Source organism: Marmota flaviventris, chromosome 1, assembly GCF_047511675.1.
Source record: "Marmota flaviventris isolate mMarFla1 chromosome 1, mMarFla1.hap1, whole genome shotgun sequence".
In the NCBI taxonomy this organism is placed as follows: Eukaryota; Metazoa; Chordata; class Mammalia; order Rodentia; family Sciuridae; genus Marmota; species Marmota flaviventris.
Window position 1 is genome coordinate 136,417,853 of NC_092498.1, and position 17,007 is coordinate 136,434,859.

At 41.6% G+C, this 17,007-nt stretch overlaps 1 protein-coding gene across 5 annotated transcripts in view; it reads left to right on the forward strand.

Annotated features, from left to right (window-relative positions):
* Positions 1 to 17,007, forward strand: part of Clip1 (CAP-Gly domain containing linker protein 1) — a 117,142-nt gene that overhangs the window by 23,306 nt on the left and 76,829 nt on the right. For all 5 annotated transcript variants that reach the window (XM_071616455.1, XM_071616461.1, XM_071616467.1 and 2 more), the window contains exons 3-4: positions 5,350 to 5,537; positions 8,763 to 9,331. In XM_071616455.1, coding sequence (XP_071472556.1) covers positions 5,453 to 5,537; positions 8,763 to 9,331 — 654 coding nt within the window. In that variant the 5' untranslated portion in view covers positions 5,350 to 5,452. The remainder of the gene's footprint in view (positions 1 to 5,349; positions 5,538 to 8,762; positions 9,332 to 17,007) is intronic.

Below are 17,007 nucleotides of genomic sequence, written 5' to 3' on the forward strand. Positions count from 1 at the left end.
TGAGATTATAAAGCAGTGTGATGACTTAAAAATAGAAGTTTTTTCATATGGAGAGGTGTTATTCATTTATCGTAGTAATAACGGTCATTAAAATTTAGAACTCCCATAATTGGGCTGTGAGTCTGGAATATATTCTTGCAAGGTAGTTGCACAACCTTATATTTTGAGGTATTTTGATTCAGATTTTGGAAAGAGCTTGTAGTGCTTTTCAGCCAGGTCCAGTCAAGAGCAGTGAGAGATTGAGCTGGTCACTGCCATCTGGGGTCACTTTACGGGTGATTCTGGCACAGTACTATCAAATAGAACTTTCTGCCACGATGGAGATTGTCCTGTGTGTGGCATTAGAGGTGTCACCTGCTTGCATGTTAAAGTTTAAACAGCATGTGTAACTAGTGGCTGCCCTGTTGGGCAGTGCAGATGTAGGATATTGGGGTCTTAGTCTGGCTGATAGATTAGGGTGAACAGTTTATGTATGGAAAGATAACAGAAGTTATAAAGGAAAGGTAAATTGTAGCATATCTGGTCCCTGCGCTGTGCTCTGAAGGTATAAAAGGCTGAGGTTTGTCTTCTGTGCTCAGTGGTCTCTAATCTTTATGGCATGTTGTTGCTCAGGACTTTTCTTCCCTGAAATTTAAGACCTGCCCTGGCAGCCCCCAGCTGCTACCTGTGCCTGTGGTTGGATTGAACCTGGGACTCACTTGGCATGCCACTGGAAGATGGCTGCTGACTTTTAGTTTCAATCTGGGCAGGTTGACAAGGGAAGGTTGAGATGACTGAAGTGTAGTGAAGTAAGATAGAGCTTAAGTCAACCCTGGGTGGCTCTCATTTGGTACAGTAGGCTCTTAAAGAAGGTTTTTCATTTGAAGTGTACGGCAAGCAAAATTGATCATAGTTTCTTCAATGGATCTCTTTAGAGTCTCCTTTCAATTTACCTTTTTAACTTGGTTTCTTACACGAATCTCTTGATGTTAGTGCAACTGAGCTTATTAATTTACATGCTTTATGAATTGCCTCTTTCTTCTGGTGTCTCTTTTCTGAAACTTTCCTCTGTGTGTGTGTAATTGGAGATTGAACCAGAAGGTATTCTTCTACTGAGCTATATCCCTTTTTAAAACTTTTTTCTTGCTAAATTGCTGGGGCTGGGCTCAAACTTGTGATCCTCCTGCCACAGCCTCCTGAGCTGCTTGGTATATAGGTGTGCACCACCTTGCCTAGCTCCTCTGCCTTTCTAAAAATCCTAATTGCCATCCCCTGTACAATGCTATGCACTTTCAGTCCCAGTCCAGGTGTAGATCCGGCCTTGTAGTTTGATATTTCTCATAAGTTGTGTTGTCTTAGTTATTTGTTTACATCATAAATTCCTTGTGCTTTTGTCTGTCATATATATATATATATATATATATATATATATATATATATATATATATTTATTTATTTTAATGCTATCTGTAGTGAGCAACAAGTAAAATTTAAAAAGAAATACGAAGTGCACCTCAGCTGGTTTGTAGGGTCATTTAAACAGTTGAGACTGTCTTTTTATTCATTTTATTTAGTAAGCATTGTTTATAAAGTACTGTGGGAAATACAAAGGTGGTCAAAGTACAGTTTCTTCCAAGGGATTGATAGTCTGGTGGAATCTGTAGACCACAGCAACATCTAAGTGAGGTAGGTGCTATGAACAACATCGACCCTCAGGACTGGGAACGGGAGGATAAGCAGTGGAGAGGATTGGTGTGGATTTTGCAGAGCGGGCGAGTCTGCCCTGGAGGAGGGTTCACATCTAGAAAGAACAAGGAGGCGGAGGGGATCCCTGAGACAAAAGCTCCAAGGATGGGGAGCTGAAAGGCTACCATAGAGGGTCTGCAGAGTCAGGCATGTGGTGATTCACACCATGAAACTGAGGAAAGATTATTTCTTCTTTTTTTCCTTTCTTTTTAATAAATTGGGTAATATTTCTTGAAGGATATCCAGTGTCATCTTTTATTTATTTGTGGTGCTGGGAATCAAACCCAGGGTCTTGTACATGCTACTTCAAGGGCTCAGCCAAGAGCTACAGCCCCAGCCCCTCAGATGACTTCTTCATCAGTAATTTAGCAGCGATTCTCAGGCTAGCACTGAAATCATCAGAAGGGCTTGTTAAAATTCATGAAGCTGGGCCCACCCCGTGGTTTGTTTCAGTGGTGTGGGGCTTTCATTCCTGATAAGTCCTCCTGGGTAACTGATGCTGCCTGTGAAGAGTATCACCCATGTATGTATGTATGTACATTCCCAGGGTTGATGCACCCGGTGTTCCTGTTGCTCTGGACATGTCGTCGGGTTTTCCCATAGGTTGTATAATTCAGGCCTCTGTTACTCAGCCCCTAGTTCAGTGCCATAACCACAATGATTGAAAGTGGTAATACTGAACTTGCACATGTGGTACCCAGTTCTTTAAGTATCTGAACTAGGGGCATATACTTTGGGAAGCCCTAAGGAAACATGGATTTTAAACTTCTATGACTCCAAATGCAAAGCCCAAACAAACATTTTTTTCAGGACCTTTTTACATTTTTTTTTTGTGTGTCTCAGGGATTGAACCACATCCCAGCCCTATTTTGTTTAGAGACAGGGTCTCACTGAGTTGCTTAGGGCCTCACCATTGCTGAGATTGGCTTTGAACTCATGATCCTCCTGCCTCAGCCTCCTGAGCTGCTGGAATTACAGGCATGCACCACTATCGCTCGGCCCTCTGCATTCTAGAAAGTGAATGAGATATCCAAAGAACGGTTATGTAGTTCATATCTATTGATATTTACCATATTAGAGAGTAAAAATGATATTTAAAACATTAATTCATTAAAAATAATAAACTAGGGCTGGGGTTGTGACTCAGCAGTAGAGAGCTCAATTAGCATGTGTGAGGCCCTGGGTTCGATCCTCAGCACCTCATAAAAATAAATAAAATAAAGGTATTAAAATTTTTTTTAAAACAATAAACTAGTAGGTTACATAATTTTTAAAATGGAGAATAACTATTTTCTAAAACAATCTTATGGGGAGATGGTATTGCTTTTTTGCAAATCTGTTTAATGATCTGCTTAAGAGAAGACAACTTGATTCTTTTATCTTTTCTGCATTTTATTTATAGCAATAATTTGTTTTGGTTCAAGTGTATGAAGAAAAATGGCCCACACAGATGTGTAGGAAAGGAAAAGAGTATTTTTAAGAGGATTTTCAGGTAATTATGGAGATTTTTCCTTGATACTACTACAAAATTAATAGTTTTTTAAAAATATTTTTTAGGTGTAGTTGGACACAATGCCTTTATTTTATTTATTTTTATGTGGTGCTGAGTATCGAACCCAGGGCCTCGCACATGCTAGGTGAGCGCTCTACCAATGAGCCACAACCCCATCCCAGGCTGTAGTTTTTTTAAAGGTGGAATCTGAAATGGATATGAGATGAACTTTTCTTATTGTTAACAGAAAAAAATCTATTGGCCTCCTTTGTGCTTTGAGTGACTACTTTCTCTAAGCAAAGCCTTCTACGGATATGCACTGCTGGTGGAGAAAATTCTCTGAGTCAGGAGATCTTTCACATATGGGCACATTTCATTGTGTAGCATTAAGAAATCACATGAATTGGTCACTGGTCACAGTGGTGCAGCCTCCCAGGGACTTGGGAGGCTGAGGCAGGAAGAGTTTGAGACAAGCCTGGGCAAATTAGCGAGGCCCTCAGCAACTTAGTGATACCTTGCCTCAAAATAGAATAAAAACTTAAGAAAGGGCTGGGGATGTGCCTCAGTGGTACAGCGCCTCTGGATTCAATCTCCAGTACCAAAAAGGTACTGGAAGAGTACAAACAAAGAGGCCATAAGAGTACAAGTTCAAGGCCAGCTTCTTCAGTTTAGCAAGACCTTGTCACAAAAAATAAAAGAGCCTGGGGATGTAGCTCAGCAGTAAAGTGCCCCTGGGTTTAGTCCTCAGTGCCAGAAAAAGCTTACATTTGTTAGTAGAATTGATCTCATCCCAGAGGTTGTCAGTATTGGGAAACTGTCAAGCTCACTGTAAGAATATGTCTTCCAAAATTCTAAGTTTGTCTGTAAAGCTTACTTGTCATCATGGTCAACACATTTGTTTTCCTTAAGTGCAAGATGCACATAGTTCACTATGGAGAAGGTATCTTCCCACCACCAGCACCAAGAATACCCCAGTTTCTCAATCCTTCTTTCAAGAAATAAAGAGAGAGCTCATGCTAGGCTTGCTCAGGTGCTGTTCTGAGACGGTCAATGCACAGCAGTGTGAAGCCAGGGCACCTGCTGGACCTCTCAATTCTAAAAAGGCCTGCATCCACGTGTTGACTCTCTCTTTTTTTTTTTTTAAGTTGTAGATGGACATAACATCTTTTTTTTTTTAATATTTATTTTTTAGTTTTCGGCAGACACAACATCTTTGTTTGTATGTGGTGCTGAGGATCGAACCCCGGGCCGCACGCATGCCAGGCGAGCGCGCTACCGCTTGAGCCACATCCCCAGCCCCGGACATAACATCTTTATTTATTCATTTATTTTTTATGTGGTGCTGAAGATTGAACCCAGTGCCTCATACTTGTGAGGCAAGAGCTCTACCACTGGGCAAACCCCATGGGTTGACTCTTGATAAGATCTTTTTTTTTTTTTTTTTTTTCCTTTCTTAAGTGCTTCTTGACATTCTTAAGTGAAAGTGGCTCTTTTTCCCCCTGCACTGGCTGGCCCGAAATTCAGAAAAGACTAGGAAAGTTTGGTCCCATTGCTTTTGAAATTAAAAAGGATGTCGCTTAGTGGCAGAGCACCTCTCTAATGTACCAGATAGGCAGGATACCAAGAAAAAAGCATATTGTGTTTTTCTCTAAGCAGAGTAAAGATAATTTTACTTCATTGCTTCCCAGATGAGGCTGTTTCTTTCAGAGTTTGGGCCCTCCTCTGTTTTAACATATAAGTAATTTTATATTGTTAATTGCATAATTCTGTGGACTTAAAAATAGTTAATATAGGCCTATGGTAATAAAAACTAAAAACTCCCTTCCCCTGCTCTCATTAAGTTTGGTGCAGATTTTTCTGAATTCTCTTTTATAAATTGTATGGTTTTAGGCCTTTTACTGAACTGGTGATACTAGATAATATAAAGCAAAGTGAATATATTGCTATAAATCACCTTTAAATTCATTTCAGCAGCATTTTCATGTTTTTAGTGACCAGTTCTGGACTCATTGTGAAGATGGTTTATTATTGAATGTGAGGGAAACTTAGCCTATGAAGTGACTTTCATAACAGACATTGTTTCTATTTATTTTCCCCTATAGATTAAGAATTTATTTTGTTTCTCTGTGCAGGTTTAATCTAGAGACTGACTGTATGATAGAAACACCCACACTTTTATCAATGGTCGGGGAAAGACAGTGGCAACAGGCGAAGAGAGACTGAATCACAAAGACAATGAGTCTGCTGAAGCCAAGCGGGCTGAAGGCCCCTACCAAGATCCTCAAGCCGGGAAGCACAGCCCTGAAGACACCTGCTGCTGGTAACACTTTGTTTTCTTCAATAGCAAATAAATTATCCTGTATGAGACTTTAATTTTCGTTTTTATGTTAAAGAGATAACCTTATAGTTGTGCTTCCCAGTGCACACCTGTAATTCCAGCAGTTCAGGAGGCTGAGGCTGGAGAATCACAAGTTCGAGGCCAGCCTCAGCAACTTAGATATTAAAAAAAATAAAAAGGACTGGGGATGTAGCTCTCTGGTAAAGCATGCCTGGGTTAAATACTCAGTACCCCCCCCCCCCCAAAAAAAATATATCTATGTTTATAAGGATATATATGTATAACCAGTTTTCATATTCTTGAAAACATTTGAAAAAGTTTTGATTAGTAGAAAGGAAAGACATTTATTTTCGGCCAACATAGGGATCACTGACTTGGCCTTGAATACCCAGCAGGAAGATGTAACCAAAGACAAGTGTACAAACACAAGGGCAGAAGAGTCATAAAGAGTAGTGATACCTGCATTATTAAAGACTGTGGACCTTTTAAATGTGACTTGAGGTGTGCATTTGTGTCAACCCTACCAAAGTCAGTCAAGCTGGAAGTTGTGGAGAGGGCTCTTAGTCAGGATTGCCTGACCCACAACCCCACCAATGCCTACAAAAAAAAATGCAGAACTAGGCTCAGACAAGGGTTCCTCTATTTAAGTAGAAACAAGAAAATGATTTTTTCCCAAATATGTTTTTTAGTAGTCCATACGCACAGAACTTTTTATAGGGAGTGTTTTATTTATACATGATTTGTTTAGTTGGATATCTTCATACTCTATCTTTTGTGTACTTTGTAATAGTACTTATACTTTTAGGGTTAATCATCTGACCCTTTTCACTTACGTGCTTTAGCCATTATTCAAAGATTAGATATCACTGTGGTGGAAAGCTGCAAAGCCAGATTGGCTGACAGCCTGGTTCTCTCGGCACTGAGGAGTGGACAAAAGGCAGGATTGAAACAAGGACTTACAGACTCAAGGCTCTGCACTTTTGCCTGCAGATGTCCAGTGGGTGGCTAAAAGCAGGATTACAGTCTTGGCATCTTTGCTTCCATTTTGCAGGAGTCTCCTTTGCTCTGCTTGGTCTCCAGGAATAAGGTCTGGTCTCCCAGGCAAGAGTAACTTTCTTACTGGGGACAAGGTCCCACCTGAGATCATGATGGACAGACCACACCTGATCAAGATCATCTACTTGGGCAGTTGTAAAAATTCTCCACCTATACGCCCCCAGCCCTTGCTCTCCTTCCCTTTCTATAAAACCTCAGGGTCATTCCAGCCTCTGGAAGACAGGGCTAAGAATATGGGTCCCCTTGTCTTCCAAGTGTGGTTATGCTGATTAAATTTTCTTTCATATCATTAAAAGTTATTGTAAAAGACAGAATTTGGGCTCGGGGTGTAGCTCATTAGTAGTGTTTGCTAGCCTGTGCAAGGCCCCGAGTTGAATCCCTAGCACCGCAAAATGTTAAAGTATTTCTTTTGATTCTTCCACATGAGTCTTCCTGAACTCTTTAGGCCTTTCTCTGTGGGGATTAGAGAAAAAAACAATATTCTAGCCCAAAAGTTTTATGACATACTAATTGACCTGTAATTGGAGGGGAACCTTCCCAGACAGCTCATACATGAACTGACCCAATCCATTCAGGCTTCTATATAAGAAAGTACATTAGCTGGGTGGTTTATAAACAACAGAAATTTATTGCTGACAGTTCTGTTACATCCCTAACTTTGTGTAGTTTATGCATCTGTCAGATGTCACCTCCTACAAAAGGCCTTCCCTGACTTCCCTTTCCAAGGCACTATCTTCTCCACAGCACTTAGATCACTTGCAAGTACCTTGAATGTTGAATTGCCACCTTCCCACCTCTAGACTCTGGTCTCTGCAAGGACACAAATGATGTTCTTTTTGCTTTGTCCCCTGCATAGAGCAGTACTTGGCACTAGTCACACAGAAGCAGGAATTTGATGAGCATGTGCAGAATGAATAAATACATCATTTCATTTTTTTAAAGTCTTTTTTGTAGTTGAAGATGTACAGTGTGCCTTTATTTATTTTTTTATGTGGTGCTGAGAATCAAACCCAGTGCCTCACACATGCTAGGCAAGTGCTCTGCCACTGAGCTACAGCCCCAGCCCACATTATTTCATTTAATTCTCATTTTAAAAGCCCTTGAGAGATGTTCCTGTCCTCTTACAGTTGAGGAAATTAAACTAAGGTCATGTCACAGCCTGAGATGATGATATGCCCGGTAACTGATAGAATGATTAAGAACGTCCACTTTGCCAGATCACACTAAATATTTAATAGATTCCTGTTGGATGGCTGCATGGCTGAGTTTCCATTGCAGATATCACATTTCTGTAGAACTCTTAACTGCTATCTTTAGGGCAGCGATTGCACAAAGGCAAATTGCGTTGGACCTGGTGCTGTCTTTGCTGTGATTTCCACCTCTGTCATCAAAGGAAGAGGGTGTAGTAGTCTTTCAATAGTAATGATGTAAGCTGCAGCCCTGAACCCTGTCCTTCTTTAAGCCTAAATGTGAATCTATGTGGTGAAGTAGTCCCTGTTTTGTCTGCTTTGATTGCTACTCAAATGTATGAACAGAGCCTGTCTCAATGGATCTGTATGGGCATTTGTGTATGGTGGGCAAGTGGAGTGAAAAATGAGGTCAGACCTGTAAGTATAGGTCTGGCAAGGGACTAATTTCCTCTTACTTTGACTTATAGTCTTAATCACAAATGAAAAACTCCATCACTGAATGTTAACAGCATTGGAAAGTGAAGTGATGGGGCCAGTCCTCTGCCTTTTTGCAGTAGAAAAGTCAAGCCAGGACTCTTCTGTCACAGGCTACTCCTGTTGCTGTTTTTATTTTTTTTTCTTCATACCTTTACTTTGTTTTTATTTGTATGTGGTGCTGAGAATCGAACTCAGTGCCTCACGCATGCTAGGCAAGCGCTCTGCCACTGAGCCCCAGCCCCATCCCCTGCTGTCGCTCTTACTGTTTGTTTTCCATTACGGTAATAGTTGGTGCTTGAATATGAAACAATCTTTTCTGGGGCTGGGGATGTGGCTCAAGCGGTAGCGCGCTCGCCTGGCATGCATGCAGCCCGGGTTCGATCCTCAGCACCACATACAAACAAAGATGTTGTGTCCGCCAATAACTAAAAAAATAAATAAATATTAAACAAAACAATCTTTTCTGATCTTTATTTGTTTTCAGCTGCAGCCCCGGTAGAAAAAATGATATCTAGTGAAAGAGCCTCGAGCGCTCCCTCCACTGAGACCCCAGAGGAGTTTGTGGATGACTTTCGAGTTGGAGAGCGTGTTTGGGTGAATGGGAATAAGCCTGGATTCATCCAGTTTCTTGGAGAGACTCAGTTTGCCCCAGGCCAGTGGGCTGGGATCGTTTTAGATGAACCCATTGGCAAGAACGATGGTTCTGTGGCAGGAGTTCGGTATTTCCAGTGTGAACCTTTAAAAGGCATCTTTACCCGACCTTCAAAGTTAACCAGGAAGGTGCAGACAGAGGACGAAGCCAATGGCCTGCAGACAGCTCAGGCATCCAGAGCCGCTTCACCTCTGTCCACGTCTGTAGCCAACATGGTGTCCTCCTCAGCCACACCCTCAAACATTCCCCATAAGTCTTCCCAGCCAAGAGCCAAGGAACCGCCAGCCACGCCTCAGATCAGCAACCTTACGAAAACTGCCAGCGAGTCAATCTCCAACCTTTCTGAGGCTGGCTCAGTCAAGAAAGGAGAGCGAGAGCTCAAAATTGGAGACCGAGTGTTGGTGAGTCATGTGTGCAGCATCCCTGTGTCCTTTTGTTCCTAGTTCTTGTATTTTTTTCACTTTAATGAGTTTTTATTTTTAATGGTAGTGGGGATTGAACTCCGGGGGGAGGGGGAGACCTACCACAGAGCTACATCCCCACCCTTTTAATTTTTTTTTTATTTTTGAGACAAGGCCTCCTTAAGTTGCTCATACTCGGTCTCAATCTTGTGATCCTCCTGCTTCAGCCGAGTAGCTGGATTATAGACATAGAAACAGAAAACATTTTGACTTGAAAATTAAAAGTAGACTTAGAATATGAAATGTTTGATTTGAAATTCTCATGATTTAAAAAAAAAAATTGGGGCTGGGGGTGTAGTTTAGTGGGAATGTGTGAGGCCCTGGGTTTCATCCCCCCACCCCCCAAGAGAAAAATCCATCACCAGAATACTAATGGCACTACAGTCAGCATTGCTGTGGGAGGTTCTAGATTGCTCCAGAATTTCCCCAGTGCCACCTGCCGTGCCCTTGGGGCTCCTGCCAGGGGCTGTCTTCTTCACACCCTTCAGCCCTCGTAACTTCTGCTTCTCTTGCTATGGAACCAGAACCAGAACTGGCAGAAAAGGGCGTTTCTGTATCAGGTTTGCTGTGGCCTCCACAGGATCCCAACAGGAGGTCCCGCTGCACCCTCCAGGAAGGCAGTCGGCTGGGAGTTCTGCCTTCTCCTCCTGCCCAGTGGGAAGTGAGGGTGAAAGGGATTATGAGAGAATGTCTTTCTGGAAAAATGGTGTGGGTTAAGAATGGGCTCGAGGGGCTGGGGCTGTAGCGCACTTGCCTGGCATGTATGAGGCACTGGGTTCGGTTCTCAGCACCATGTATAACTAAATAAAGGTCTATCAACAACTAAAAAAAAAAAAGAAAGAAAAAAAAGAATGGGCTTGAGGTGAGGTGAGTTGAGCTGATGTGGGCTGGCAGGGGCTTGGCACGGACCTGTCTGCATCCTAGTACTGAGCCTCTGGCTACGGTTTTCCCTTTGTCCATGTGAACATTCTCTGGATCTTGCTGCTGGAGGTTGCTTTAGTCTGTTCTGCATGAGGAGCTTCTTGGGGTGGAGGCTCTGCTGTGTTTGACTCTCAGAGACCTCTTTGCAGACTGGAAGTCCCTAGGGTAACTTGTTACTTGGAATGTTTTTGAGAGGGTCTTTCTTCATTTTTTAGTGTCTTTGATATTTCAAGGTTATAATGTCAGGTGTTTTGAGAAACTTGACCAACTTGTAGCAGTTTGTGTCTGCATTGGGGACTGTATTTTCCTCTGTGAATTCTGAGCTTTATGTCCATATGAGGAGCTTCATCAACTTTTTGTTTTTAAAGTGACACGTTTTATTTTTCTATGAGCAGCTCTTCTACGAGGAATCTGGTAGCGAGTTTTTCTTGTTCTCAACACTTTTATGAAGGTCTTTTGATATTGTAAAAGGGAAAAAATTCTTCACAAGATTTACTTTGCTTGCATTTGAACCTCAAATAACTGTAGTTCATCCAACATAAGCTTTTTATGTGTCTTTATTCATTTGTTTGACATTATATTAGATTTATCTATAATATGTAAATTTAAAAGTGGAAAATGGAGTCACACTATACATACATCATTTCATAATAAACCTTTATGGATTTTAGGCATTTCTGTGCAAGGAATATAGTTCTTCATTTAAATCAAATAAGCTGCTACTATTTGATATTATATTGTTTGGATGTATGTATTATACCTAATTTAATCATAGGCATTTATAGGCTCTCATTCTTCCCCCCTGGAAATAAAATTTGAATTAAGAGTTTTTTTTTTTTTTTTTTTTTTGGTACTGGGGATTGAACCCAGGGGTGGGTGCTCTACCACCCAGCTACAACCCATCCCTTTTTATTTTATTTTGAGACAGGGTCTCATTAAATTTCTCAGGCTGGTCTTGGACTTGGAATCCTCCTGCCTCAGCCTCCTGAGTAACTGGGATTATAAGTGTGTGCCACTGTACCTGGCAAAGAGTATAAATATTTAATATTTATGTAATAGGTATTACTAAATTGCAGCCCCAAAAGCCCTTACTATTTTATGTTCTTAGAATTAATGTACAAATGTGATTTCTTCTGTTTTTCTCAAGCCTCTTTACCAGTGACTTAGAGCCCCGCAAGCTGTGAATCTGGTTGGGTCATTGCCCTTACACTGGGCACTTGTTCGTCTATCTGGGCAGCTAATGTGCTCAGGTTGTGTGGGGCTTCATGCTCTGGGGAAGCTATTCTGTACCATAAATTCCATTGCCTTGATTGCTGATATAGTAATTGTTAGCAGAAAGTTCTGTTGTGTTTTTTTTTTTTTTATAGATTAATTTATGTAAGTTGACATTTTTACAATATTAAGACTTTTTCTTAAGGTACATTTTTTTTACTGAAGAAAGAAGGCTTTAAAGTTTCTTATTTACAGAAAAAATTTACTACTATAGAACCAGGAAAGAGAGATTGAGTAAGACTGGGACTCCGGTCCCCAAATCCCCTTCAGGGGCATACTTTCAGTGATCTAAACACTTCTCCTAAGGCCCTACCTCCTGCAGGTCTTGTCACCTCTCTGTATTGCCACCCTGGGGACCAAGCCTTTAGTAGGTGGATCTCTGGGATACAGGTATCCAAACTATAGCAGTGCCTATACACCTGTCATGATTTTCAGGTTCCTTCCCAATCAGTTATTTTTTTAATTGGTGCATTAGAGTTGTGAGTAGTAGTGGGATTTTTTGTTACATATTTGTACATGCACACAATATAACAGTATCATTTGGCCAATATTATTCCCTAGTATTTCCCCTTTCCCTCTCCCTGGTTCCTTTTCTCTACTGTCTTGATCTCTCTTTGGTTTTCATGAGATCCCCCTGCCCTGTCACATTTTTTTTTCCTTTTTCCTTGCTAGCTTTCACATGAGAGAAGACATGTGACCCTTAACTTTCTGAGTTTGGCTTATTTCACTTAATGTTCTCTAGTTTCATCCACTTTCCTGCAAATGACATAATTTCATTTTTCTTTATGGCTGAATACAACTCCATTGTGTATATATACCACATTTCTTTATACATTTGTCCATTGGTGGACACCTAGACTGGTTCCATAATTTGACTATTGTGAATTGTCCTGCTTCAAACATGGATATGCATATGTCATTATAATATGTTTACTTTAATTCTTTAGGATAAATGCCAAGGAGTGGTATAGCTAGTTGGGTCATATGGTGGTCCATGCCTAATTTTGGGGGGAACTTCTGATTTCCATAGTGGCTGTACTAATTTACAATCCCCCCAACAGTGTTAAAGTGTTCCTTTTTCTCCACATTCTTGTCTATTACTTTGTAGGGCTCATATGTTCATATTTAAAAAAAAAAAAAATCCTGCCTGACATTGAGATCTTTTCTAGCAGGTTAGATAGTATCCCATGTCCTCTGCAGTGATGATTACTGCAGATTTGAATCATTTTTTTCTGATTTTAGTTTTGATTTTTTTTTTCATTTTCAGTTTTCACGTGTCCTAAATCTTATTCAACATAGCCTTATGGGATTGCCTAGTAGGGAACTAGAACCTCACACTGCTGATGAGAAGCTGTTTTTTATTTTGAGACAGGATCTTGCTAAGTTGCTAAGGCTGGCCTCAAACTTGCAGTCTTTCTGTTTCAGGCTCCTGAGTGTCTGGGTCCCCATTTTTTCTTTTGAGGCTAGCTCATCCATCTGCCTATGGGATTCACTGGCCCTTCTTACTCCAGACCTGTTGCCCTCGCTGCTCTGAGTCAGGCTGTATTAGATTTAGTTGGACTTCCAGGCTGGTGTGTCTCTCCTGCGTTCTGTTCTTTACATAGAGAGAGAGAGAGGTCCATAGCACAGATCAGTGATGTGATTCCTCTGGGTAAAATCCTTTAGTGCAGAGCCCAGCCTGTCCACAACAACGGCTTAGTTTTCATGCTGTTTAGTGTTTCTGTGGAGCTTAGTAATGGGGCAGTGCTTTCTTTTTGCAAACTGAAGCCAATATCTCAGCCCTAACGGTGCCAAAGTTGGTATATCTCTTGCAATTGTTTGTTTGTGGGTCAAGGAGCCAGCCCACATGGTGGAGTGCTGCTTTGGGATTCAGACAGAGGACAGTTCAACCTCGGCCTAAACCCAAGTGCTGGTGTGGAAGTTCTATTACTAAGTCATGCCTCCCAATATAAAACAGCTTTATTGCTCCCATGATTTTTTAAGCATATTTATAAAAATATCTTGTGACCTATGATCTTGTATAGAAAAGCAAACTCTGCTAATATCATTCTGGTCAGGCATCATGCTTTTTTATTTTAGTGCCATTAGGACTGCCTCTGGCGATTAGATATTCTATACTTTATCAACCCCAGAGATAAAAGGAGTAGAATTTTTTTTGTGGTTTTCTATTAATATTTTAAACCGTTAAAATATTTTAAAAGTCGAAATATTTGTGAGTCCTTGGAAATATATTTGCCTAAATTGCCTACTTCAAAAATCATAACTATAGAATATATTGGGTTTTGTTGGCTTTTTGTTTCATCGGTGTTTTTAGGAGTTTGGGGCAAAGCGTGTTTTTCCTTTTTTTTTTTTAGTTGTTGATGGACACCATATCTTTATCTTTATTTATTTATTTTTATGTGGTGCTGAGGATCGAACCTAGGGCCTCACGCATTTAAGACAAGCACTCTACCACTGAACTACAACCCCAGCCTTTGTTTATTTTTGCTGGGGATCAAACCCAGTGCCTCATTCATGCTAGGCAAGTGCTCTGCCGTTGTGCCACATCCCCGGCCCGCAAAGCATGTTTTGAATATGGTTGGAGTGAGTGGGGACTGTGCAGCCATCACACGGCTCAGTATTATAGTGTCCCCATCACCCAGGAGTGCCTTTATGCCAGCCTGTAAGCATTCTTCATCCCATCTGCAGCCCCAAGCAGTCACTGATCTGCTCGCTATCTCTGGAGGCCCTGCCCTTTCTGGACAGTCTCACAAGTGGAATTGGAGTGTGTGTGTGTGTGTGTGTGTGAGAGAGAGAGAGAGAGAGAGAGAGAGAGAGAGATTGTTTTACTGTTGTATATATCAGTATTTGATCCTTTATATTGCTAAATATATTTCATTTTGTGGACATACCATATTTTATCTATTTAATGTACTTAGTTGTAATTAATTTATATTTTTGCTGGAGGAATTCATTCTCATAGTTTAAAACAAAATTTTTGGTGCTTATGAGCTGCTATTAAAGCAGCAGTATTATACCACCCTGAAGTAACCAGCTTAACTGTCCCTCTTTTGCTATTTCTTAGTATTTTGGGGATCCTACATTCTGAGGAAGTTCAAATGCTTTTCAGAAAGGAAGATGAAAGAGTTGCAAGAGATAAAGTGCAAGTCAAGCATAACTTTTCATCTTTAAACCAAAGCATCTTCTATTCATGATGAGGCCATCTTTTGTTGCTTATTTGTTCTGGGGAGTTAGTTACAAGAGAGTATTTGTTAAATGTCATCTGCGTTGAGCATACTTATTATTAAGGAGATTTACTTAATATTGTGTGTTATAAATTGGGAGATGAAAAATGATATCAAAAGGAAATAGTTAAAATAACTGGGTCTGTGCTGGGCAGAGTAGCACAGCCCTGTCATCCCAGAGTCTCAGGAGGCTGAGGCAAGAAGATTGCAAGTTCAAGGCCAACTTGGACAACTTAGCCAAACCCTGCCTCAAAAAAATAAAGGACTGAGTAGTGGTACAGTACCACTTGGTTCAACACCAGTACCAAAAACAAAACAAAAGTGGGACTGCTTATTTAGCTCAGAGAAATTAGGACAGTGATTGCATCATGACCCCTCACAGTACACTCGGTAAGGATACTGCTTGGCTGGTGTGTGTCAGACATGTCTCCAGGTGTTGGAGAGTTGGTGGTGACCAATGCAGAAAACACAGCATTTTAATGGGGCTTCCCACTGTGTTGCAATAAAGTCTAAGTTCCTTCTTTGGAACGCAGGGCCCAGTGTGACCTCTGACCTCATTCCTGTCTACCTGCCCCTTCTTCACTCCATGCCAGCTGTTCTGGGCTCCTTGCTGTGTCTTCAACACCCCAGACTCATTCCTCCTTGAGGATTTGTTTATTTTGCCTGACTGTTCTGTCCAGGTCTTCTCATGACTGGTGGCTGGTAGTTACTCAGGCAGAGGCTCACAGGAGAGGGTCAGCAACCACAGATATCCGCACAGCACCGTCACTCTCCCCTGGCTTTTCATAGCTCGCTCACTCCCTTTCTCTTTTTTCCCCCTCCTGTACTGGGGATTGAACCAAGGGACACTTTACCACTGAGCACCCCCCCTTTTTTTTTTTAAAGTTGTATATGGACACATACTTTATTTTGTTTATTTTTTTAATGTGGTGCTGAGAATTGAACCCAGTGCCTCATGCATGCTAGGCGAGCGCTCTACCACTGAGCCACAACCCCAGTCCCACCGCTGAGCTACTTTTTAATCTTTTGAGACAAGGGCCTCGCGAAGTTACTTAGGCTGGCCTGGAACTTGTACTTGAACTTCTGCTTCATCCTCCTGGGTAGCTTGGATGATAGGCATATGCCACTGTGCCTGGCTGTCTTTATTTTTCTCCTCATGGTATGGGACTTGAACTGAGAGCCTTACTGATGCTATACAAGTACTCTACCGCCGAGCTGCATTCCCACTCCTTGCTAAGTTGCCCAGGCTGGCTTGGGATTTGCAGTCTTCCGCCTCACACTCCTATGTCTTGAGTGCTCTGGTTCCAAACTTATATTAATTAGGGTTTGGAAAAGTACTAATGCTATTGGTTAGTCCTGATTCCCATTTAGGTTTGCCTTACTTCAGTAGGAGATTGAAGTCACTGAATTGCACATGCTTGGTCAGGGGTTCTGAGTGATTTCTGTGAAACCCTTGGAGTGAGCCTGCATTGGCTGGGGAGTGTGCTTCTTCAGCGGGCATCTGCACCTTGTGCGGGCCGGCTACTGTGGGGTGACAGGTGTGCTTGCCTTGGCTCGCCTCGGGCCTAAGCATGCATGTTGGGCTCTGCATACTTGATGCCCATGCTTACTGCCTCCCTGCTGCTTCTGGGCAGGGACCAGTGGGCTGGCTGCATGGCTTGGTGGCCAGGTAGCCATGTCAGTAGCTTAAATTTAATGCAAACGCACACGGTGGAATGTTCTATAATCTCCAGAACTCATCCAAGCTACCAAAAAAAAACACAAACCTTTTTTTTTTGGTACTACAGATTGAACTCAGGGGCACTGGACCACTGAGCCACATCCCCAGCCCTATTTTGTATTTTATTCAGAGGCAGGGTCTCACTGAGTTGCTTAGCACCTCACTTTTGCTGAGGATGGCTTTGAACTTGTGATCCTCCTGCCTCAGCCTCCTGAGCCACTGAGATTACAGGTGTGTGCCACTGTGCCTGGCAGAAATTAACTTTATAAAGATATGTTTAAATACATAAAATTTTGACCGTTAATGACAAAGTAGAAAAGAGATTTTAGGACTTTATATGGTTTATCTCCCTTGAAGCTATTTTGAGTGATCACTGCTGATCTTTCACAGGGGAAAGTGCATCGTTTATGAGGTAGGATTTCTAAGTTTGATGGGAGGAAAGGGGTAAGGAAACCCCCATTCTAGGACCTGGTGGCTGT